Raw genomic sequence first — 25,669 nt, 5'->3', positions numbered from 1 at the left:
AAAACAAACTGCATTTTTGGAGGGTCAGGACTGGGTTCCCCCTATCAGTGAGTGAAATGAACATTTCTAAATTCCTAACGGCTTCCCCCTTTCCTTCACATCTTAGGTTAGAGACATTCCTGTTATAAGAAAAATGCGTGCCATCAGACCCTTTTTTTGTAAGGTAAGCAGTGTCCATTGGTTTCAAGACAAAATGTGGGAAGTTCCTTGTGGGTATGCCTCCTGTACTTCCTGTTCAGATCACTTTAGCTTCAAGTTTAGAATTACTTCTAAGCAGCAGAGTCATGGAAAGTGTCCTCTATTCAGGGGCTGGGAAAGGATTTTTAGTCTGTTTCTGGTGCCAAAATGAATGGACCTGTTAACTAATCCTGGACCTTTCTAGACCAAACAAGTACTTGCTAGGTCCCCAAAACAGAGAAGAAATCTTAGAAATAGTGGATGTGCACAGTCAGTTTTGATATTATGTCAAGAATTTTAGACAAGCTGATAAGTTGTTTGTCTATCTTATGCCAAGAAAACAAGGCAGACTTGTGTCTGAACAAGCTTGGCTAATTGTATCACCTTCTGCTGTGGCCATTATGGTGAAGTGCTAGAAGGTAAGATAGACACATTCCACCAACACATCTGCTACTAAAGCTGCTTTCTTTAGATATATTTCAGGTTGTTATTTTGTAACAACCTGGTATATCCTTTATATTTTCTGTATACACTGTCAGCTGGATATACAATTCAGAAGTATAGCAGGCTTTGTCTGTGTTGTCCTCCAGGGTGCGTTCTAACCTTCTTCCTAGTCCAGTACTGTTTTTGTGTATAAAACGTAATTCTGTAGCGGAGATCCTTCTGAATGATGCAGTGCAGTTGCAAGAGTATACTTATCATAATAGTAGCTAATCATCATAACAGTAGATAATCAAAAAACATGATCACTGCTGTGTTATGGAATCCCACCCACCATTTCACCACTTGGCTTTTGACACATTCTGAAGGTAAGTGACAGAAGAACTATACCTAAGTTGACTAAACTTGAGGATAGGTTTCCCCTCATTGGGCTTTAGAGCAAGCACCCCACAACAAGCACAGTTCTTCTTGTGCAGAGGCTTTATGGTTTATTGTGCAGATTCCTAAGCAATAAAACCTATGTTTGCTTTGCCTGAGATGTCTTACAGGGCTGACGGATGTGCTTTTTTGTGACTTCTTGCTGTAAAAAGAACAGAAGATGTAATGGGCTGTGTGACGTCCTTTTGCTCGGCCAGTAATCCAGGAGCCTGAGCCCTCACCACTGACGCTGGAGAGGGACATGCACTTAGAATACAAATGGATGCACTTAGTATTTCCAGATGCAGACCTCTCTGCACCAAGCACTGTTTCCCTTAAGAGCACACAGGGGACACACTCAGCCCGGGGTCTGGATTTCTCTATATCTGTGTCCTTCCAGGTCCCCAGTAAGACTTCCCACTAGTACAGCTGTAGGTTTAAGTCCTCAGCCGGAGTGTCCAAGCCAAGTCCTCCAGTACTTTGTGTCCCTGCCCCAAGTAGCTGACACATGCACACTGTGAGATTTGATTTTTTTCAGTCACACACATGCATGCACGTGGACCCACCTGGGAAAGGTTGGCACAGATTTACTTGCTGTGTCCCCTTCTGCCCATGAATAAGGTAGCTATCACCACCACCAGACACACCACAGTCAGCCACTCTAAGGCCCTTAACAAAGGGTGTTCGATTATACTATGTAATTGTAAACGTATCTACAAGCACTGCACCTATGAGGAAAAAAATATAGGCAGTTAGAATAAGAAGAAGAATAAATGATTAGCAAAGCAAGGCATCCCAGGGTCAGTCCAGTTTTTATTATTCCTTGACTAGCTAGTCTGGTTTACTGACTGACAAAAATTTCAGATGAGGACAGGGTTTTTATACAATCTTGAAAGATACAGCCCTGCCTCTTTAGACATGCATTGTGTCCAAATCAGGTTATACATCTACTTAAAATTGCTTGTGAGCAGACTATTTTAAAAGTTACTACTATAACAGATTTCTTCCCTTTTTAGTGATAAGTGCAGAGTCAGCATTCCTTTCTTCAGCTTGCTTTATCATCATATGTTCTTACTGCTTAATTGTCTATCACAACATTTCTAATGAAAAAAGACTATTATTGTTACAGCTGCAGTTCATATTTACATTATTACTGTTGTTGGATAATTCAGAACTTAATGAAAGTTTGCAACTCACAAAGTAGTACAATACAAAAGCTTAATAAAAACTTCATATAAAGTCCGCAGCTTTGCAGCATGTATATGCAAGGCACAACATCTGCTCCTGTCATTCATTCTATGGATAATGTGTGAAATATAACAATATACATTTCCTGATTCTTTGATATTAATGGCATATATGTACATTTTACAAATCATGTATTTTACATTATTTGCATTCTTTACACATATAGTTTAGGAATGTTTGATAGAAATAGAAAAGTACTGATTAATACATGTTTTATACAACTTCTAATAGCAGAACCATTCCTGCTGCTGTAATACATCCGTGTGTGTCAGTGTGTGACCCTTGTTTCAGGCTGCTGTGACCTTTCCGCTGTATTTTTGCCTGTGTCAGTAGCTGAGCTAACCATTCTAAAAACCACTGTGAAGTCTTATAGCTAGTTTGCATCTGTTGTCTGACATTTGATTATTAGAGGAATTATTTTCAGTATAAATATTTAGTTGTAATAATAATTATGCCTTGATAAAGAGAGGAATTATTCATAAGCACGATCTTATCTTGGTTGATGCTCTCTTAGCCAGGTATTCCATGCAGCTTTTTATGTCACTGGCATTCACATAAAAGATTGTTCACACATGCTGCTCAGAGAAGATTTCTGTAAGCTGGTGTCCCAACATTGCTTGAGATCACAGTACTATAACAGTAATATTAATGTTAATACAAATGGTAGTAGTTGACCAAAGACAGCTAGGCCTTCTGGAGTGGCCCACACAGTGTCACCAAACTAGTATAAGCACTCTCATTCTACAAGAACCAGTCTCAATAAAGGTTTTAAGTATATTTAATAGTAAATAATAAAAGAGCATGAAAATGCTGAATATATATTTACAGTAAATCACAGAGTTCAAATCACAGGAAATATTGAAAATAACATTGATGGACAGACTCTTACAAATAAAGAAAAACAATCTCTAAACTAAGCTACACTACATTCCTGACTGAAACAAGGAGAATTACTGTTCTCTAATTACTTCCTTGATAGAGCAAGGCACAGTGAAATATGTCAGCAGTCTTTCTAGTCAGGTTCCCCAAAACAGAATACTCAATACACAGAGATTACTCCCTGTAACATATAATATCCAAGATGACTTGCAGAATAACCTCATCTGATTACCTGACTCTAGGTTCTCACAGTATCCCCCTTTAAAGCTGAAAGAGGAATTTAGCATAGGCGGCTACAGTATACATTTAAATGTTTATGGCAGTACCTGGGGCTTCCCCTCTTTTACTGAGCTATTGAACAAAGGCTTATCCCAGACCTACCATATCCGGTTCTGTTCAGCACTGCGGGGTGTTGTTTTAATGATTTAACAGCTCATTTACATTTCCCTTATTTTTCTTAAAGTAAGCTAGCTGGTTAATGTCTGCTGTCCCAGTATCCCCTATTAAAACATATACATTTCAGTTACAGTGATACATACTTGTGTATATTCTTTTCATTCCAGCAGGGTGCACTGTTGATGCATTTTAACACAAGCAAACCTCACAAATACATTTTCAGCCCAAGCATCTGTAAAAATCAGTTTGATTTACAAATGACATGTAATTATTTACAAAATTCCAGCTAGCTGTGCTGTTGCAAGTTATACATCCACTGTCCTACTTCTCCTGGCATGGCTGGTAGTACTGACTATTGTCACAGTCTGCTGAAGCCTTTACAGCCAAGAGTCATTTTGACACCATTAGTGTAGTGGGGAGGGGGCAGCTACTGAGTGCTCTACAAGTCTGTCTCATAGGGCTGGTGTCCACCAGTGGCTGACTCCCTTTTTATAAGGCATCATTAATGCATCAGTGATACTTTTAAGTATACATTTGCTGTTATGGTGAGTATGTTCACATAGCTGTGCCAAATTGTTGGTCAAGTTTTAAGTTCACAGATTTCTAATGGAGAATATCAGAAGATGTGATTTATTTCTGCCATACATGTTTATATTACTTTTTTTATTTCTTTGCAGAGCGCAGACAAGCTACTAGAGAATGATCCCACATTTTTCCATAAGTTTAATTTAGTAGTAGCAACACAGCTTCCAGAAAGGTAAACATTAAACTTTGTCTTTCACTAAATGAAGGAAAACGCTCTTAAAGTGCAAAAAAGTAGTATTTACAGGATTTGTTTGTGTAATCATGTTTAGGTGTGTGCAAAGATCATGTTATTAACTGCTGTAGTGGTGTCTCAAATTTGCAAATGTCATATGCTGCTATTAGGCTATTGATTTGTGAGAATCTTTAGTAGCCTAACTATACATTCCCATGACATTTGTAACCTTTATATTTTAAATATAAATAACCCAGAGGCAAGTAGAACATTTACATGTTGCTTCTATCCATGAGGGACAAGAGTGCTAAACCAGGTTGAATTTGTGATTACCCATCCATTTCATACAGAATATATTTGAGTAGTGTAAAAGAAATGCTTTGCTTTATATGATGAGGAAGACATTTCCAAACAAGTGGTATTCTCTGTAATACATGTTTTCCGTCCAACATGTTCCATTTGTGTTGCAAAAGTGATTTAGATCCCATAAGCGAGTGTTTATGTCCCCATTTGTCTTGTGATTATGCAGTAGATCCAACAGGATGTGATGCTGATGATTGTATATCTTCTTTAAAACGTCATACAAATCCCACTTCTTATGTGCATAGGCTGGACAGGTTGTAGTAAACATATCGTTGAAACAAGGAGTGATGTCTTTTTTTAGAATTATTATGAAAGTCTCACTGCAAGCCATTGTTCAAATTGCAGACATTAGTTTTCCTCTTTAAGGCACTCTTTCCACTAAATTATGAAGACATCAAAAACAGTAGTGCTTTAAAGACTGACCTTTGGTTTCACTGTGCTGAAGCAGAGTTAGAGCTGACAAAATTTTAAAGTGGTTTGCCACTTTTTGTGATTTAAATAAGCAGTAATTAAGCTTTCAAAACTTTGAATATTTAGATTTTTGGATTTGAGTTTTGAAAACTGAAATTAGTTTGAAAGATCCTCTCTACCCAGTGGAACATTTGGACTTTTTCTTCACTTCTTTGTCTCAGTTGTTTAAAAAAAGCTTGAACGTCCTGTGCTTGGAAAATGAATGTATCTGTAGTCCATGTGCTGGGCTCCTGCAGAAGTTGAGATGTGCATTCCTTCAAGGGTATCAGCTTTTCCCCCCTAAGTAAACTGTAGAACTCCTGTCAGTGTGCATTGTTGAATATTAAAATTCCTTTATTGGAGAATGTCCAAAATACAACCACCATAAAACCATAACATTACTGGTGAGCGCATTCGTACACCCTCTTACGTGAACTTCTTCAGAACAATTAAAAACAATTCAGATGCACTTAAATACCTACACAACTTATTACCAATTAAACAATTACAAATTCTTTTAAAAATTAAAGGGACATTCTTCCCCCTTTTTACAATACATAATGTTTCATCTTTAACAAAGGTACAATAGAGCAACTGTCATTTAAACCAGGATATACTGTTGCTCTTAAACTGGTTTGCCATCTGGTTTCCTTAAGATTTAAATTATCATTTGTTACTTTGCCCTGCATGTCCTTTTGTATAGAATCCAATACAAAAAATGTAAACGTATGTGTATTTTTTTTGTATATGTCTGTATAGGGCATTTGTGGATGCCCCTAGTCTGATATCTCTCATATGATCGTAAATCCGATCCCTCAACCTTCTAGAGGTCTTCCCTACATAGAAACATGAACATTGCTGGCATATAGCAACATATACTACATTCACTGAGTTACAATTATAATAGGATCTAGCAGTATGTGTATATCTGTGGATTGTTACCTGATTATTCACTAATATGTGTGTGCAAAACTTACATGCCCCACATTTAAATGTACCAGTCCTTTTATTTAAATTAGGCTGAGTAGTAGTAATAGCCCTTTCCAATATTTGCTTAAGTGTGATGTCTTTCTTGTATTTCACCTTAGATGCTGTTCCTATTTTTTCTACCATATTTGGTTCAGATAAAATCAACCATCAATTTTTAAAAATTACATTATTTATATATCTAACATCCAAACTGTATGTGGTGATAAATGCTCTATTATATCCCTCTTGCTCATATTGCCTTGTAATATTCACTGTCCCACCATGTAGGAGAATTGGTTGAATTATTCCCATTTTTCTTTTTCTTTGAACTTCTCTTAGGATTTCATAGACAAAACCTTCCGGATAGCCTCTCATTAAAAACATATTTACCACTTTCCCACACTCATCTGTAAAATTACTTTCATTAGATATCATCCTGGCCAGTCTGACAAACTAGCCTTTTACAACAGCATTTTTCTGATGTGTGGGATGATTACTGGTGTAATGTAAATATGTGTTAGAAAACGTAGGTTTTCTGTAAATGTTGGACTCATATCGTACCATTTCGGAGGTTAGCATGGATCCGACATCACACACATCCCTGGAGGCCTTGCAGATGTCCGCTACAGATGTTCATGGGGAACAACGGCTGATTTTTACTGAAGGGCCTAGGGGTGTTCATCAGATTTTGGTTAGGGAGGAGGTTCAACTACCATTTAGAGTGCCATACGGGGTCTGAGCCTTGTACATTTTATAAGGCTGACATCCCTTTAGAAAGCACTTTTCCCCTGCTCCTAAAGACCCTCAGAGTGGCTGGCAGAATTTCACTCCGTGTTTGTTCAGTGCTTTTATGGCCTTGAAGCCTCCTCAATGAGTTTCTGTTCCAGCTTCCCCTTGGTCTTCTACTCCTATTAAGAGGCCTAGGGAACAGAATTCCTTTGAGGAGGAGGGGGATTCAAATGAGGAATCCCTTGCCTGATCTTCCTAGATTCCTTCTGCATTAGACTGTGCTTCTGAGGAAGAGGAGTCCACTAGCCCTGACACTTCTTTTGAGGAGATTTCCTTTGAGAACACAATTTCCAGAGTGATGGAATTTTTTAGTGGGATTGTGCCCAGGTTTCTGAGGTTCAGAAAAGGTATTACAAGCTTCTGCAAATGGACTTCACTCTCTTAGGCCTTATGCTGTTCCTCCTGTTTTGGCTGCCTCATTTGAATGCCTTCTGTACTGTGTCTCAGGCTTCTGATTCCCAGGCCCATCCTCCCAAAAAACCCAATAGGTTTATTAAGTACCTGATGATGATTGCAAATTGTCTACAGGTGCCCATCTGCTGACCCTTCTGTGGTGTTTCTGGCATCTGACAAGCCGTCTAAGTTACTGCCTACTACAAAGTTACTCCTTTCTGATAAGGACAGCAGAGCTTTGGAAAGGCTGGGTAAGAAGGCATGTACCTCAGCTACACTTGCTTTCCAGGCTGTCAATTATCAGACCCATTTGACTAGGTATATTTTGGCTCTTCTTTCTCAGACCTGTCACATTATTTCTGGCCTTCCTGATTCTGAGGGAAATACTTTTTGACCCTCTCCTTGTTAGGGACTCCCTCTCAGGTGACTTTCCGTTGTGTTAAGCGCAGCTATGATACAGCAGATGACCCTCTCCTTGTTAGGGACTCCCTCTCAGGTGACTTTCCGTTGTGTTAAGTGCAGCTATGATACAGCAGATGCGTTTTTTAGGGCTGCTGCCTTTGGTTCTGTGATGCAGAGATATTCTTGGCTTAGGCTTCAGCCACTGCCTGATGATATTAAGGCTACGTTGATGGATGCTCCTCTGGATAACAAGCATTTGTTTGATGGTGCTGCTACTGATTTAAGTCCCTACAGAAAAAGGATAAGGCCTTACAAGAGCTAAAACATGTTTTTTTCTCCTGTGCCTAAATTCCAAAGGAATTACTCTAATAAGCCAGCCGTTGTTTCTAGGCAGTCTCCTTCCTCCCAAAGGTAAAAAGGATGGAAATAGGGCTCTTCCTGCTAAAGCTGAAAAAACAGGTGCTGTCTGACTATCCTGTTCTTCTCAGCCACATTCCTCTTTCTCTTTGTCTTCCCCTGTCCCTTCCAGTTTGTTTACAGATTACTCCGGATTCCTGGGTTCTGTCCATCATTCATCTAGGGTACTGTATGGTCCGGAAATCTCTTTCCCCTTTCATGGGCATTTCTCTGCCCCCTCAGGAACCGTTGCCATTTTTTTCCAGGGGTGCTTCAGGGTCTTTTGACTCAAGGCACTATTCAGGACGTTCCTGTTTCTCAAGGGGGAAAGGGTCTTATTCCAGAATGTTATTGGTCCCCAAGAAAGAATGCACTTGGAGACCCATTCTGGATCTCTCTCACCTGAACACCTTTCTGAAAGTTCCTTCCTTTTGAATGTTGTCCCTTCAGACCTTGTTCCTTCTGCTGCTTTCTCAGGCTTTTCTGGTTTCTCTAGACCTCAAGGATGCTTATCTCCATATTCCTATTTATTGCCTTTTTTCAGGAAGTTTTTATGTTTTTCTGTTGCTTCCGGTGTTTTCAGTTCTCTGCTTTACCCTGTGGCCTTTCTACTGGCTCAAGGGTATTCACTAAAATGTCTCACTCCTGTGATTGCTTTTTGCAGGCTAAGAGAGATACAGGTCTTTCCTTACCTAGGCAATCTGCTTTCTCAAGCCTCCTTTCCAGCAATTGTTCTGCAGCATTTTCATTTTGACATCTCTCTTTTGCAAACCCTGGAGTTTACTATAAATTTCCAAAAGTCCTTTCTGACTCCTTCAGAAGACCAGGTCTTTCTGGGGGTGGAATCCAGACTGTTCCAGTGCTGACATCCCTGCCTCCTCCCAAGGCCTTCACTCTCGTTACTTTCTTTCACTCCCTTCTTTCTCTGGCCTCCATCACAGCCACTAAGTATCTGAGAGCTCTGGGGTGTATGGCCTTCACCATTCCTATGCCCCCCTAGCCAAATGCCACAAGAAACCTTCAGTGGTTTCTAAAGTCAGTTTGGCTTCAGCATTCTCATCCCCTCGATTTCTTAGTCCATCCTCTTCCATGCCTCAAGCTGGAATTAGTGGATTCAGCAGTTAACACTCAGTCCGGGGCTCTCTTATCAACCTCCTCTTCCCTCTCAGGAGTTGTTCATAGATGCTTCGGATGTGGGATGGGGAGCATCCTTAGTCTCTCTAAAGGTGCAGGGCCTTTGGTCACCTCATCAAAAGAAAGACCACATCAATATCAAGGAGAGGAGAGCTCTTCTGTTGGCTCTTCAAGCATTTCACCCTCTTTTCTCTCCAGGGCCATTCAAGGGTTTTACAGACAATACCACAGTGATGTGTTATATCAACAAGCAGGGTGGAAAAGATGATCTCAACTATGCAGATTGGCACTTCTAGGATGGGAAAAAGCTATCCAGTATCGAGTGACACTCCAGGCAGTTTACATTCTCTCAGGTCAGAACATTGTGGCAAACTGTCTGAGCAGGTCCATGACACAGTCTCACGAGTGGATGCTTCACAGGGATGTGTTTCTGGGCATTGTCCAAAAATGGGGTACTCCTCAAGTGGATCTCTTTGCCTCTCCTCTGAACAGACAACTTCCTCTTTTTTTGTGCCAGACCACATGTCCTTGGGTCTGGGAGGTGGATGCCCTCTCTTTTTCTTGGAATGGGATGTTTCTTTATGCACCTCCTCCCTGGGATCTTCATTTATTTTGGAAAAATTGACCCATACTCCTTTGGAGCCTGCAGCTTCAGCTTTCTTGTAGCATTGTTCTTGGAAAACTGTTCTTTTGTTGGCCCTTATTTCTGCCAGATGGGTGTATGAGCTTGTGGTCCTTTTTTAGTTTTTCATATGGACAGGAAGTCCTTTCGCACTAATCCTTCTTTTATGCCCAAGGTGGTGAATGAGTTGTCTCTTAATTAATCTGTTCTTTTCGCCACTTTTTTCCCTCCTCCGCAATCTGCTGGTGAGAACGTTCTGCACACGTTAGATGTGCATAGACAACTTGGATTTTATTTGGATAAAACTAAGATGTTCTGTACATCTGAAAAATCTTTTTCTTTTTATCCTAGGTTTTAGGATTGGCTGCTCCAAGCAAACTGTTTTTTTCTTGGATCTCTAAAGCCATTTCTTTGTGTTATTCGTTGCATGGCAAGAGCCTTTCTTCTTCTGTTAAGGCTTATTATGGCAGGGCTATGGCTTCTTCTGGTGCTTTTTTCAAGGGTTTGGATATAACTCTGTTCTCTAGGCAGCCACCTTGATTTCTGTGCGTACATTTACCAAGCACTGCAAGTTTGATGGGATATGCCGCGCTAGAGCTGATTTTGCTAGGCCAGTCTTCATGAGTTCCTAGAGGGCTCTGCTGGTCCTTTCTCCTCCTTTTCTGCCTCAGCTTTTGCAGTCTCCTTATTGTAAGGAATACTGCAACAGTGAAATGGAAAGACATAGTACAGTTGTGTAAGAGTTTACCATAACAGTAGTCCTCTTCACTGTTGCAGTATTCATTCACTCACTCCCTTCTCCCTGGTTCTTTTCTCTTATGGATATAATTGTTATCTCTCTGATCCTTGGACTGGTGTTCCTTCTGGAGCCGTTAGTTCTGAGAATGGTACATCCAGATGTCCCCTTTACGCCCTATGCTGTACATGGGGAGCAGACATGTGACGTACGGCGTATCCTTAGCAACCTAAAGGCTTTGGTATACTGGCTGGACTCTGGCTGCCCTTGGCAGGGAATCCCTGTTATAAGGAATACTGCAACAAATGAAGAGAAGGACATCTGTTGTTCTGATAAGTTATTAAACAACTGTACTTTCCTTCATCAATCCTTTTAATGTAGACAGGGATAAAATGGTGAGGACACTGACCTAAGGATTCACCTTTACCATAAAATCAAATGATGGCACAATAATCTCCCCTGACCCCTCTACAAAACCAATAGGTGTCATCATAGATAACCATCTTAAATTCGACCTACATGTTAACCAATCCATCAAAACCATCAATAGAAAACTAGGGTCACTTTACAGGATAAAAGCCTTCCTAACCCCTCCTGCTAGAATTGCCATAGCTCGCTCTTACCTTCTTTCAACTCTTCTGTATGCATCCCCTTTACTCTCTAATTTAAACAAGTTTGTCCTTAATAAACTCTGTCTGCTATAACCATATTGCCAGATTTACCACTGCACTGCCTTTTAGGACACATTGTATCAATCTAAACCAGCTTGGGTGGCTAGAACTACCCAGCCTAATCCAGTATAACCAACTGATTATGGCCTCTAAAAGCCTCTACAATCTGGACAATACTCCTGCAAATAAAACTATTATCACCCCTTATAACAATCCTAGACCGCTTCAATCTTCTAACAATCTGCTAGTTCAGACTAGCAAAATTAATAACACAACCGGTGAATCTCTCCTTGCCAACTCTGTAGGTAGATCTTGGAACTCTTTCCCAGCTGATATTACTTTACTTTCCACCCTGTGTCAATTTAAGACAAGACTCAAACAAACTAACTCTCCTCTAGAATGATCTCCTCTAGAATGAGTTAAAACTGTTAATTCAGTTTGTGTTACTTAATCCTGATTTACACTCGGGCTTATCTCTAACTTGTGGAATTTGTATAACTTGTTTACGTATGTAATCACTGTAAATATTGTATTTGCAATATGTAATGTTGTATCTGTAATCTTAACTGCTTACCTTGGAGCTTTTCTCCCTGGACCTCTGGTGAAAATGGACATGTATCCAGCCGGACTATCCCGGTCAACAAATGTAAAATAAATAAATAAAATAAAAAAATGTTCTTGAATAGGTGCTGCAAAATCACAGTGCGAGACTGCAGTGTTCTACATTGAGGAGTATCTCCTTTCTATACTGCTATGCAGCCACTGAGTTTAGGATATACAAGTTTGAGGTGGTGAGGTGGTGTTGGAGCGTCTTTCCCTCCCTGCTGGAATTCTTTGTTTTGATCTGTGCAGGTCTTTTTTAGATGAATTGTTGTTTTGATCATTTGTGATCAAGAAGATGGGTTTTGAGAGATCATGACTTTTCCCATTCATAGAAGAAACAAAGGAAATTACTTGCATAAACGGAAGATTCAGATTTAGAGATCAGGAAAGACATTTTCTAATGAATAATCATGTTTTGCATTTTTATTTTCTTTGAACATTGCCATAGTAACACATTTTATTGTAGTTATGAATTTTACTACTGTGACTAATCCATAAGGTTTTAGCTGCTTGTAGATGAGTTGCGTTATGTATCTTTTCTTGATTAAATGATAGAAGAAAAACTGAAGTATGAAGACTAGATAGTTCCTTAATTATAAGTGCCATTTTCTCTAGTTAGCCTGTACCATCAAAATTCTTTTTGAAGACTGTTTTATTCTTTAAGGTTATGCATTGTATAGCTATTTTTTTAGATTGTGTTCAGTAATTCTCATATTTTTTTCTAGCATATTGCTTCAATTAGCTGACAATTTGTGGAAGGCTGGCATTCCTCTTTTGGTCTGTAGAACTTATGGACTTACAGGATATATGAGACTTGCCATAAAAGAGCACACAGGTTAGTGTTCTGTCCATCTTATGTATGACTTGGTTACCAGAACAAACAGTCATAAGTTATTGTGACTATTATGTGATTGGTATTCTGCATGTATAGTGATGCCAGCCTATGAAAATATGCCTAATACATCATTTCTGTGCTCCATCTGCTTCTTCGTCTTTCAGTGCTTTTATCTGTATAACCATTGCAAAATTGATATGTGACAAATATGTGGATAAAGTAAACCGTAACTAAATATTAATACACAGCTTGCTGTATGCTGCAGTGGTATACCATCATGGTATTTTGATTCTCAAAGCCATATACTTCTCCACTAGCGGATAGCAGTTTCTGGTATGATTTTACACCCTTTTGTGCTTTACAAACAGTTGCTAGCCAAGTTCACAGAACAGTTTCACTAGGCTTATACCTAAAGGCTTTTTCATATACCACTGAAATCATAGCGGGCTACCATCTCTAACCCTTCACTGTAACACAGAAGAGACTAAATGAGGGGATGCTAACCCTTTTTAAAAGTGCCATTGATTTTTTTTTTTTTTTTTTTTTTTTTTAAATCTATGTTAGAAGTACTATAACAGAAAAACTAGTTTAGGAAATAAAGCATGTCAGGTGAATTAGCTCCTCTGCCAGTAGGGGGCAAATCTATCAAAACCTTTTGTGTTCCAGGTATTTAAAATTTCATGTAAGTATTATTGATTGTTTGCTGACCATGAAAGGTAGCCATCATTGGCTGTAAGGATTAGCATGTTGTAATCGCTAGTATGACTGACAGAGATGTTCAGGACATTCTTTTTAACATAAGTCGCTTTTTTTCCATGAAGTAGCTAGATTCAGGAATTGAAACCAAAATTGATAAGGAATGCCATTGTCATGGAGAAGATTAAGACTAAGTTTTTTTTTTTTTTTTTTTTGGCTCCCCCATTTCTACAGTTGACCATTTGCCACCAGCTCCTCTTCTGGTTCACTGGGTCTGTCGGACCTGCGTTAGCCTCCACTGGGCTCAACCTGATGTACATCTTTTGCCAATGATGACATAGAGAACACTTGTACAACATTATACTGGGGAGTGTGCCATAAACCCCCACCCAGTAGAAGCATTTCAAGCTCCACAGTTGCTGCCTGTGGGGGTTGCATGCATGCTTCTGCTCATTCATCCTTCAGGTCTAAGTGGATGGAGAAAGGCAAGGAGCTCCACCACAATGAACATTTTCTCTTAGTCCAACATTGTAACCACATTGTGGCCTTAAGAATAAACATGTTATTACACCTGTTCACCATGTTTGTGATGCTCTTTTCATTTGGTTAGGGACTGCTTAGTTATTCATTCCATTCCTGGACGTTTTTTTTTTTCAATTCATTTAATTTTCAGTGTCATCTTTATTCTATTGTGACTTCTTCATTCCAGCTCCTTACTAACTTTTTCAGAGTTCTTGGATGCCAACAAGCAATTCATTTGATCTGATATCAGTTTTCATTCATTCCTCAACAGTTGGGTTCATATCCAATCCTCTAATCTGATTCTGCCATTACTTTAGCTTGTGGCCTCTAGGAGACTCTCGAGCTCCTCCCTTACCCACAACGCACCATCATCTAACATACCTCAGATCTCATTTGCTGCTTTCGCATTTGGATGTGGTTGGTTTGAGCTGTTGAGCTTGTGGTTTTGTAGAGAAGATGAATCAGTCCCCCCCCCATAGCTGATATTTCTTGCTATCTTTAATATCTACCTTTATTACATTAATAATCACCACCCAAAGGCGTCTCATTCAGAGACATCCATGAGATCCTTAAGCAGAGGGGTGGTTGGTCTACCAGTAAACCTTCCCAGGAGGAAGATGTTTTCCAGGAGGCCTTTGGGTCTGGCCCATCTACCTCCTGGGTGAGTCTGCCTGCTGACAAGCTAATTGATTTGATCTCTAGGCAGGCATGGAAGGAACCAGATACAGTTGAACCAGTCCCCAAAAGACCAGATTGAATTTGGGCACCACCTGCACAATGTGAGTTTTGGAGCAAGGGAGTACCTGTAGATGTCATGGTCGTGGTGGTGGCCACCAAGAAAGGACTTGCGGAGCAGGGATCTACTATTCATCCCCCTAACTGGGAGTCAAGGGCATTGGACAGAGTTGGGACGCATGTGTATGCTTCAGTGAAAGTTGCCCACAAATTGCTGAACTACCCGGCACACTTTACTAGACTACAAAGGGATCTGGTAAATAAACTTTCAAAATCCCTTTCTGGAACCAGTACTGCTGAGACTCGGGCTTCTGGCCCCCCTGTTGGCTACCCTTCAATCGATTTCTAACTTGTCAGTGAGGCTTATCTCGCTTGTTGATGAAAGTACCTCAAGGGTGGCGGGTTCAGGCATTTCCGTTAGGAGGCATGTCTGGATGCACTTGTTTGACTTTGTGGAGGAACCCTTCAAGTCTTCATTTGTCAGTGCTCCTTTTGATGGAAGCTCTCAAAGGTAAAGGACACATTCTCCAGGTGTAAACAAGATGGAAAGACCCTCTTTGCAATGAAAGTACAGTTTTCAACCCCTCAAAGGACCATTTGAAGGAATCTGAGGAGGCCGAAAAATGTGGTTGAAGAAGTCCCAGGGTCCTTTCCAAGATTCATGTGGAGATAGTTCCCCCAGAGGCAGAAGGGAGAACTCAAATGAGAGATGCCACCCACGTGGCAGAGGAGGACCACAAAACCAGGGGTCTAGAGATTCCTTCTCATTCCTTCTCTGACAGACCCTACCAGTGCTCCTGAAAGGAGTCCCATTTGGGGTTCTTTACCCCTGCACTAGAGAGCCTGGCTAGGCCTTACAAAAGATAAGTGGGTGCAGAGAATTATTTCCAGAGGATACATAATTCCATTTTCCCTACCACCACCACCTGTTTGCAAATTTCCCGATGTTCTACCCAGTCAGAGGAAATCAGCAGCACTAAAAATTCAGAAGCTGCTAGAAAAGAGTCATCCAAGAGGTCCCACCAGACCAGATAGAATCTGGAACTTAACTCAAGATTCCTTTTAGTGCCAGAGAAAACAGGGGACTGGAGACCAATTTTGAATCTCAGCAGTCTGAACAAATCAGTTCAGCACACCAAGTTTTGGATGGTCACAGTTCAGTCCATTCTGCCCTTTTTGTGCAAGGACGACTGGATGTGCTCAATAGACCTTCAGGATGATTGAGTACTGTCACATAAAAATGAACAGGCAGTCCATAAGGTACCTATACTTCAGGCCGGGAGCCAGTCATTACCAGTTCAGAGCACTGCCCTTTGGCCTTACCACAGACCCCATGGTGTTCATCAAGTGCATGGCAGTAGCAGCAGCTCACTTGAGACTGCAGGGGTTCTGGGTGTTTCCATACTTTGACGACTGGCTCATCACCACCCCGACCAGGCATCTACTGACAAGAGCACAAGACCAAGTACTCCATACTTGCTTCTATCTGGTGATCACAAGAACTACAGCAAATCTCAGTTAGAACTGTCTCAGACATGAGGAGCAATTTTCAACACAGTATCAGTGACAGATGCACTTCCTCTCTGAAGAGTACAGACTATCAGATTCCAGGTCAGAAAGATAATTCACAATTTGACAGTCTCAGCCTGATTGCGCCTACAAGCCTTGGGATCAGTGTCCGAGGCTTTAGTTTTAGCTCCCCTAGCAAGATTTCACATGAGAATTCTTCAGTGGATGTTAGCAACCTTAATGGTGTGTTCTTTATCAGCACATGTTCTCCCAGATAAGAATTACTCAAGCATGCAAAACATACTTTTGGTGGTGGATTCAATCAGATCAATTACTGCAAGCCCATCCCTTTATTCTCCCTCACCCCCAAAGCCATAGTAACCATGGATGCTTCCCAGATTGGGAGGGGTACTTCTTTGGGAAAACAGTCCAAAGCATGTGATCCCCGAAGAGGCCAACATGCATATCAGTGTCCTGGAAATGAAAGCAGTGCTATTAGCATTGCAGGCCTTCCAAGACTCGCTCCCTTTCTGGACAATTGCGATTCAGGCAGACAATGTGTTAGTGGTACATCATCAAACAAGGAGGAACTAAGTGTTATGCCAAGTCCCTTTTATTTCATTGAAGATTTACATCATCAGTCAACATTTTATCAAGCATACCATTTGTTGAACCATTCCGACTGAGATCGCATTATGGTGGGGAGCAGGAAATTTGCCCTTTCCCCACTGTAGAGCGATCTCTGAGTTGATCTGTATAGTTAGTGTGGGGCCTTGATAAATGGCATTTCTAATGAAATGCCGTCCGATGTAAATCTTTGATGTAATGTAGACCCTGTCATTCATCCGGTCAGGATGAAAGAGATGAACATGTGTGGGTTTCGTTCAAGCAGCTTTATTATGGACAAACACATCAGGATTGAGGCAAATAACTTTAACTTAGATAAACTTATAAACAGACTGACCATTTCTCTCATACATGTTCACTCTCTGGCTGCACTCTCAAAATGGCACTGAAGCTACTAGCATGGGCTTGCTGTTTATATGCACGTTCAGTCCTTGGAAATACTTTTTAAAGGTACAACACACACACACACACACACACACACTCTCTACATCCTCCCTCTTTGAGAAATGTATTTATTTGTTATTTTATTTATTTATTTAACATTTGTTTACCAGGGAAGTCCAACTTGGAATGAAGCCAATTTTCAGCAGAGGCCCTGGGAGAAAAGCTCCAGATTCATGTCTTTGTGACATGGGAAGAAACCTGAGTGCCCAGAAGAAACCCACACAAATGCAGGGAGAACAATGCAGACTCTGCACAGAAGGCACCCCAGCTGGGAATCGAACTGGAGAACCTCTTGTTGTGAGACGACAATGCTACTTCTGCACCACTGCGGCGTCTTAAATAAATCATACTTCATTGAAGACATTGATTGGCATGCAGTAAATGCAAGTTAATTCTTTGACATGCAGTTATATAGAACTAAATACATGTAGACAGTGACACTCGTGTCCAGGTTGCTGTGTATGTCACACTAGGTCTGGCTATTTATTTATTTATTGACATTTGTTGACCTGGAAAGTTCACTAGACTGGTCCAGAGACCTATTTTCAGTGGAGGCCTGGGGGAAAAGCCCCAGCAAACAAGTACAAGCAAATAAAAAGCTCTAAACATATATAGTTTTGCAAAGACAGGCAATTTGTGTATTCAGAAGTTAAACTAAATGTCAAAATTAATACCTAGCATAGATAAAAGATCAAATTCTACAAAGGTAACAAAAATATGATAAACAGTCAAGTACAATGGCAGGATTGTTCGTCTGGAACCTTTTGCTCTTGGCAGGGTATGGAAATGAAACTTGTAGCCTTGTGACACTATGTCTAGAACCCATTTGTCCTGGGTTATAATATGCCAATTTTGAGAAAAAAATGCTAGTTTTCCCCCTAAGGGTGCTGCCAGAAGATAAGTGCTCGGTGCAGGCAGGGGGAAGTCATTGGGACTGTTTCCTGTAGGATTGTGCTTTGTCTTCTCCACCTTTGGAGTTAGAAGCAATCCACTGCTTAGACCTGCAGGATCCTTGCGGCTGTGATCTGCCACTAGGGCGTCTGGATCTGCCCCTTTGAGGTCTGTCTGAGACTGGAAAGAACCAGTTCTTTGTAGGCCAGTTTCTGCTAAATCTAGGTGGCTGTACCTGTAAGAAATCCTTGACCGTTTGCATAGATTTAGCTTTGTCCTTCATTTTCTTTAACACCTCTTTCGCCTTAACACCAAACAAGGTATCATGTTGTAAAGGAGCATCTAATAATTTTGCTTTAACATGGTCAGGCAGATTTTGTTCCTTTAACCAAGCATGCCTCCTAATGACAGAACCCGTAACAGCGGCCCTGCAGGAGGCCTCCAGAGAATCAAACCCACATTGCAAAGTATGCTTTCCAACTTGTTCAGCTGCATGCAATAAATCCTGCATTTCTTTGTTTTCTGCACATTCAGAATTTGCCACCATTTTCTGTTTAAGCAGTGTCATGATATATTGCTGATATCTAAGCATATGAAACTGGCAATTTAAGGCCCTTATAGCCAAAGTAGCAAATGTGTAAATTTTTTCCCCATCTATCCAGTACCCTAGAATCCCTGTCAGAGGGGGTAGGTTTTTTTGCAGTAGAAACCTTGACCCCTTTTGGACCCTGAGAAATAGTTTCTGGGTCTGCAGTAGGGTTTTTGAAAAGGAATTTATGAGAGTCAGGGACCCTGCAGTATCTGTCCAGCTTAACAGGAGCTGGAGGTAAAGAGTCAGGGGTCAGACTAGACTCCGAGAACACATCATCTACAATGTCCAACACTGGTGGAATAGCTAGAGGCCTGTGTTGAGGTAGTAAGAGGAAGTCTCTGAGCCTTTTCTTAGATTCTGAAAAATCTTGGCTCTCCCAGTGGAAGTGCTCCCTCATGGTGTGCAAGGTTTCTCCAAAAGAGTAGTCCTCAGGAGGAGAAGCTGAAGAAATTGATTCTTCAGCATCAGAATCCTCATGGGGGAACAGAATATTCCTGATCAGAAGAGGAATCAAAAGAAATGGAAACCTGATCTGAAGATTCATAGTCTGTCTCTTGCCTAGGCCTCTTATCAGGAGGGGAATGGGAACCCCTGATCAAGGTAATTAAGTCTTCGGCCATTTTGAGCATCTTTTTGGTCATGGAGGCCTGTCCTTGTGGCTGGTGAACTTGTTTCTTTGCCTTTAAAGGAGTTTTAGTCTTTGTCTTTGAAGTCGGTTTAATATATAATTGTTTAGGTCTGAAAACATCCTCAGAAGTCGATGCCTGCTCAGCGGCTCCGGACCCATCTGAGGGAATAATCTCTGAGGCTCCAATACCTTGAGTTTCCAGCAGCCTGGCCGACTCCACGTGGGAGTCGGTAGCGGCCTGCGACTCTAAAGTAGCGGGTGTCAAGGGCTGTGAAAGCGCCTCACTGAGAACTGGCGACTTGCTTAGGAGAAGCTTCGTCGTCTGTTTTGGACCTCGGTTGCCTGTCTTTTTCTTTGCGTTTTTTGTGAACTCCGGTAGTCGGATGGCTGTCCGACGACATTGTATAATTAAATCTTCGCCCAAAATAGCTTAATGCAAAATCGTACCGACGCTTAATAGTGCGTTGGTTAAATCTAGCACAAAACCGACAACTAGCAACGTCGTGGTCAGGGCCCAGGCAAGGAATGCATTAAGAATGAAAGTCCTTATAAGGTATTTGCTTCCCACAAGAAATACAATTATTAACTTTTTCTGACATTGGTCTGGAGCAAGAAAAAAGTTTCCCCAACGGGGTACTTAGCTTTTAATGAAGACTTAGGATCTGAAACTCGAACACGAAAATCTTAGGAGTCGGCCGAATGGCACTTGCGAACTGCTTCTGCTTCGGGCACCGCACGGCAAGAAAGACTGAATAAAATGGCATCGGCTGCATCTTTTATACCTTTGACGACCTGATGTCAGGGAAGAGGCGACAGCAACCGATGCAGGACCCAAGACTGAGGGCAGCCTACCAGCAGGATAACCCAAATGTAATGACTGCAACAGTGAATACACTCGAACATCTACATTTATGTTAAGTGTACACAACTGTACTTTTTGCTGTTTTGACTTGCTCAGTTATTGTATTGTTTTGAGAGAGAATTTTGAAGTCAGCACATGGTGATGTTCTTCATCTCACATTGCTGCAGTCCTTACTTATGGGTAGTCCGCTGTCCTCGGTCGGCCCGAATACCAAAGTATTAGGCTGACGTCGGTCACGGGCGCCTAGATCTGACATCAGAGCGTCAGGGTATAAAGGCGCATGACCGACGTCATATCCTCAGTCTTTTTTGCCGCATGGTCCGATGCAGAAGCAGCGTTGCAAGTGCCGTTCGGCGTTCTGAAATTTTTCGTTTTCGGAGTTTCAGACCGATACCAAGTTGGGCTAAGCTTGAATTTTTTTTTGAGTTCAGTAATAATTGGACATTAGTTATCCATGCTTCTATGAATGTTAAAGTGGCTTGTGTAATCTTTTGTAGGTCAGATAAATTACTGGCGGTGGAGATTATCATGGAGTCATCTGCATAATGGACAAGGTTACTTTGTTGGGATGCTTTATAGAGATTGTTTATGAATCTAGTAAAGAGAAGTCCTAAAACTGAACCCTGGGTAACTCCCTTATTGTTTTCCGGGTAATCTGAATGTTATTTTGCCATTTGTCAGATTGTTTCTTTGTTTGTATATAGCTGGAAAACCAAGTTAATGTATTTTGGGAGCATCCTATGGTTTCTAGTTTTGCAGTAATTTGGTATGTGGTGCTGTATCAAAAGTCTTGGATAGATCCAGCAGGATGACAGAGGTAAAAAGGCCTGCATCCATGGCTTTAAAGACAGTATTTGTAAATGATAGGCTGTACTGGTGCTGTATACTGGGACAAAATCCATGTTGGGTATTGGCAAGTAGGGTGTGGTTTAAGAGATACTTCAAAAATTGGCCATGTATACATTTCTCTAAGAGTTTAGACAAAGGGGAGAGAATAGAGATAGTTTGGTAGTTTGAGAGATCTAGGGTGTTGCCACCTTGGTGTAATGGAGTGATGATGGATTTTTTCTATGGTTGGGGGACATACAACTCTGTAATGGAGCAATTTATGAGTATATGTAAGGGATGGGCAATTGCAGTGGCTCCGAGTTGTTTTCGGAGTTTGTGTACTAGTGAGGTTTGCAGTGTTGTATAGAATTAGAGGGAACACTGTTAGGTCTTTCTGTTGGGTTGCCGGGGGAACAGCTGGTATTTCCTTGGATGAGGCTTACAGGGGCTTGGGAAGTATCATAATTGAAGTTGTCTGTTGGAGAATAGTTACTGAGTATGTTTTTAATGGTATTGATAAAGTGATAGTTGAATATTTGGGCAGTTTAATTTGTTGTGTGTCATTATCTGGAGAAGGGGATGGGATTTACAGAATTCCAGGATTAAGTAAAGTTGAGACTAATTTCCAGAACTTTTTTGGATTGTTAATTAGTTTTTCTTATTTATAACCATTTTTTTTTTGCTTTGTTTCAAAGTTCTTTGTAGTTAAGTTCATGTATTGGGTCCTTGCTTTGATGCCATTGTTTCCAGGCTCTATCTCAAGCTAGGAGAGATTGTGTAGTTTCTTTAGTTAGCCAGGAGACTTGGTTGGATTTTATTAATTTTGTATTTACAGGGGCTAGGCTATTGAGTGTTTCAAGGAAGAGTTTATTGGAGTAGTTCACAGCATCATCTAAAGGAAGTGTTTTCAATGGGGACCAGTTATGGAATTTTAGGTTATTTATGAAAGTATCAAGGCTGAAATGGATGAAATTTCTTGATGATTTATACGAGTGACTTTTAGGGGTATGTATGTAGTTTCTATGGGTAAATGCTGGTCGGTGATCACTTAATGTGTTGGGGAGGGTTCCAGTGTTGGAGAAATTGTGTGGATAAGTTACAAGGATACAGTATATGGTAGTTTCTGTTTGGGGGTAGGGGAGCGAGTAGGGCTTGTAATTAGCTGTGTAAAGCTATGCAGATTTATGCTATTTTGTGGCGTGTCTGAGATTATGCTCTTCCAGTTTGTTTGTGTCACCGAGAATGAGAAGTTATGTACCTACCGTAACGTTCCATGTTAGTTGTCTTCTCTCGCCTTCTTTCTTGCTGGATGGGTTCGGAGCCGAACCTCGGCTCCGACTCGGCCACTTACTAAAGCTCGAGGCAACCCTATATCCCATGATGCTAGGCGATAACTACCCAGATCTCGTTTGGTAGCTGAAAAAACAACCTAGGCAATATAGTCCTCCAACTGGAGAGGAGGAGGAAAAGGATAACCCCGAAAGGATCACTATCTAAGCTGAAGTTACCCTAGGACAAGGTATTTGGCTGAAAATGCAAGATCAGGATCCTTCAAAGAAGGGGGAAAAACTTCTCGGTCTGTCCATGCTAGGGGGATGGCGGGCGGGACGCAAGAAAGAAGGCGAGAGAAGACAACTAACATGGAACTTTATGGTAGGTACATAACTTCTCAGTGTTAAGTTGTCAATCTCGCCTTCATTCTTGCTGGATGGGACCGCGTCCCTAGCACCTTCATCCTGGGTGGCTCATTGGAACAGACTCTTGAAAAAGGTGGAACCAAAGTTTGCCCTGCTTCTGGAGGCCATGTCCAATTTGTAATGCGATACAAAGGTATGAGGAGAAGCCCATGTGGGTGCCGCGCAAATAGTGTCTATTGGTAGTCTGTCTTGAAAGGCTAGTGCCCTGGTTGAATGGGCTCTTGGCCTAGAAGGCAATTCTTTACCTCTGAGTTGGTAAATATACGTGATCAAAGAAGAGAGCCACCTAGACAAAGTTACCTTGGATACTGGAAAGCCTTTCCTATTTTTCTGCATAAGATAAAAAGAGTTGATCAGATTTCCTGATTTGTTTAGTTCTGTCCAAATAATATCGGAGCTGATGATGAACATCCAGACAATGCAGTTTTTGCTCCGCCCTGTTCGTATAATTAGGGAAGAAAACTGGGAGGTCAATTGATTGATTTAAATATTTCTGCGAAGCCACCTTGGGTATGAAAGAAGGGTTCGTTCTTAGAGAAACTCTGTCTTTGTGGAAGACTAAGTAAGGAGGACGAATGCAGAGGGCATGAAGTTCAGATACTCTCCTAGCAGATGTAGCAGCGACCAGGAAGAGTGTTTTCCAGGAAAGTAATTTCAGTGAACAGGAAGCCGCAGGTTCAAAGGGAAGTAGAATCAAGGATGTTAAAACTAGGTTTAGATCCCACTGTGGTGGAGGATCTTTGATCGGAGGTTTGAGTAAAAAGGCACCTCTCAGGAATGCTTTGCAAAGCTTATGGGACATGATGCTGCAGTCCGACAGACCTATGTGAAAATTTGAAATGGCTGCCAACTGAACTTTTACTGTGGAGGATGAAGACCCTGAATGAAAAATTTCAGCTAGGAAATCTAAGACCGAGTGAATTGGAGCAGTGAACGGATCTATATTTCTAGCCTTTGCCCAGAAGGAAAAATGTTGCCATTTACTAGTGTAAATCCTTCTGGTAGAAGATTTAAGGGAAGCTACTATAATATCCCTGACGGGATTTGAAATCATAGGAAGCCTGGCTAGGGACGGAAGTGGAGCAACCAAGCAGTGAGGTTGAGAGAATGAAGGGATTGGTGCAGCTGCCCCGACTGATGGGCCAAAAGGTCTGGCACTGGATCCAGATGCCAAGGCTGCTCCAAGAGATAACGATGCAGGAACGGAAACCATATCTGTCGAGGCCAATAAGGGGCAATGAGAATCATCTTGGCTCTCAAGGCGGTTGCTTTCTGAATTACCTGTGATATAAACGGAAGGGGTGGAAAAGCGTAGAGAAGTCCCCGAGGCCAATCGTGGACTAGAGCGTCTCTGGGGGGATGGTCTGGCAGGGGAAAGAGAGTGAAGAAGTTGGGGCATTTGCTGTTTTGAGGTGTAGCAAAAAGATCGCAGCAAGGAAGGCCCCACTTATGAAAAATCTCTTCAGTCACAGATTGTTTGAGAGACCACTCGTGTGGCATGAGGATAACTCTGCTCAACCTGTCCGCTATGATGTTGGACTTCCCGGGGATATGCGTTGCTATCAGAAACCGCTGAGAAGAGATCGCCCATTGCCAAAGTCTGAGAGCTTCTCGACACAGGGGATAGGAATTGGTTCCGCCCTGCTTGTTGATATACCACACTACGGGCATATTGTCCGTTCGGATTGCAATAGTCCCCAGGGGAAGAGAGTCTTGGAGGGCTTGCAACGTCAAAAGCACTGCTCTCATCTCCAGGACATTTATGTGCAGGTGGCATTCGAAAGGTTGCCATGTGCCGTGGACTGTCCTGCCCTGAAAATGCCCCCCCCCACCCAATCAGGGAGGTGTCCGATGTGACCGTGGTGACCGAAGAGGGGGGGAATAAAGGGTCTGCCTTGATGGACTTGCTGGGAGCTCATCCACCAAGAGAGATGATTTTTGCAAATTGGAGTTATCATGATCTTGTAGTGCATGGGGAGTTGTTGAAAAGACCATTGGGCGAAAAGCATCCACTGTAGAAGACGCATGTAAAAACGGGCAAAAGGAAGAAGTGTGATGGCGGCCGCCATGAGCCCTAATACTTTCAGGACATACCTGGCCTGAATTCTGTCGCTCTGAATCCGAACATGGACATGATTTTGGATATCTAAAATCCTTTGATCTGTTAGCTTTGCTGAAAGCTGCACGGTGTCTAAGTTGGCGCCTATAAAGGTAATAGATTGACAAGGCGACAAGGCAGACTTTTCGAAATTTATAGAGATTCCTAGCCCTCTGCAAATGTGGATGGTGTAATCTCTGGCCTGAAGAAGTTGATGCCTGGTGGTGGCGGTGAGGAGCCAGTCGTCTAGATATGGAAACACCTGGAATCCTTGACACCTCAGGTGAGCCGTAACCGCTGCCATACATTTGGTGAACACTCTGGGGGCTGTAGTGAGACCAAAGGGCAGGGCTCTGAATTGGTAGTGACTGGCCCCCAGCCGGAAGCGGAGAAACCTCCTGGAATGCCTGTGAATTTTGATGTGATAGTACGCGTCCTGAAGGTCCACAGAGCACATCCAATTGTCCTTGCCCAGAAAGGGTAGAATGGACTGTAGCGTGACCATCCGGAATCTTGTCTTTTTTACAAACTTGTTTAGTTTGCTGAGATCTAATATTGGTCTCCAGTCCCTTGTTTTTTTTGGTACCAAAAAGAACTTTGAATAGACTCCGGATCCTATTTGGTCTGCTGGGACTGGCTGGATGGCCCTTTTTGCTAGTAGTTTTGAAATTTCTAGCACTGCTTGTTCCCTTAGACTGGGTGGAACGTCTGGAAGGGATCCCTTTTGTTGAGTTGGGGTTTGGATAAAGGGAATTTTGTAACCCTCGGATATAACCAACTGTACCCATTTGTCTAAAGTAAGGGAGAGCCAGGCTTTTGGGTACAGCGATAATCTTCCACCGACTGCCTCCGAAGGTGGACA

The 25,669-nt window shown here is 41.7% G+C and overlaps 1 protein-coding gene across 1 annotated transcript in view; it reads left to right on the top strand.

Annotated features, from left to right (window-relative positions):
• NAE1 (NEDD8 activating enzyme E1 subunit 1) overlaps positions 1-25,669 on the top strand; it is a 1,377,685-nt gene that overhangs the window by 194,741 nt on the left and 1,157,275 nt on the right. The window contains exons 6-7 of the mRNA XM_044081916.1: positions 4,236-4,315; positions 12,569-12,678. Coding sequence (XP_043937851.1) covers positions 4,236-4,315; positions 12,569-12,678 — 190 coding nt within the window. The remainder of the gene's footprint in view (positions 1-4,235; positions 4,316-12,568; positions 12,679-25,669) is intronic.

The sequence above is a fragment of the Protopterus annectens genome, chromosome 8.part1 (genome assembly GCF_019279795.1).
Source record: "Protopterus annectens isolate FY-2018-M chromosome 8.part1, PAN1.0, whole genome shotgun sequence".
Lineage (NCBI taxonomy): Eukaryota > Metazoa > Chordata > Ceratodontiformes > Protopteridae > Protopterus > Protopterus annectens.
The sequence above is the reverse complement of the archived record's forward strand: the minus strand, read 5'-3'. Positions and strand labels throughout refer to the sequence as shown.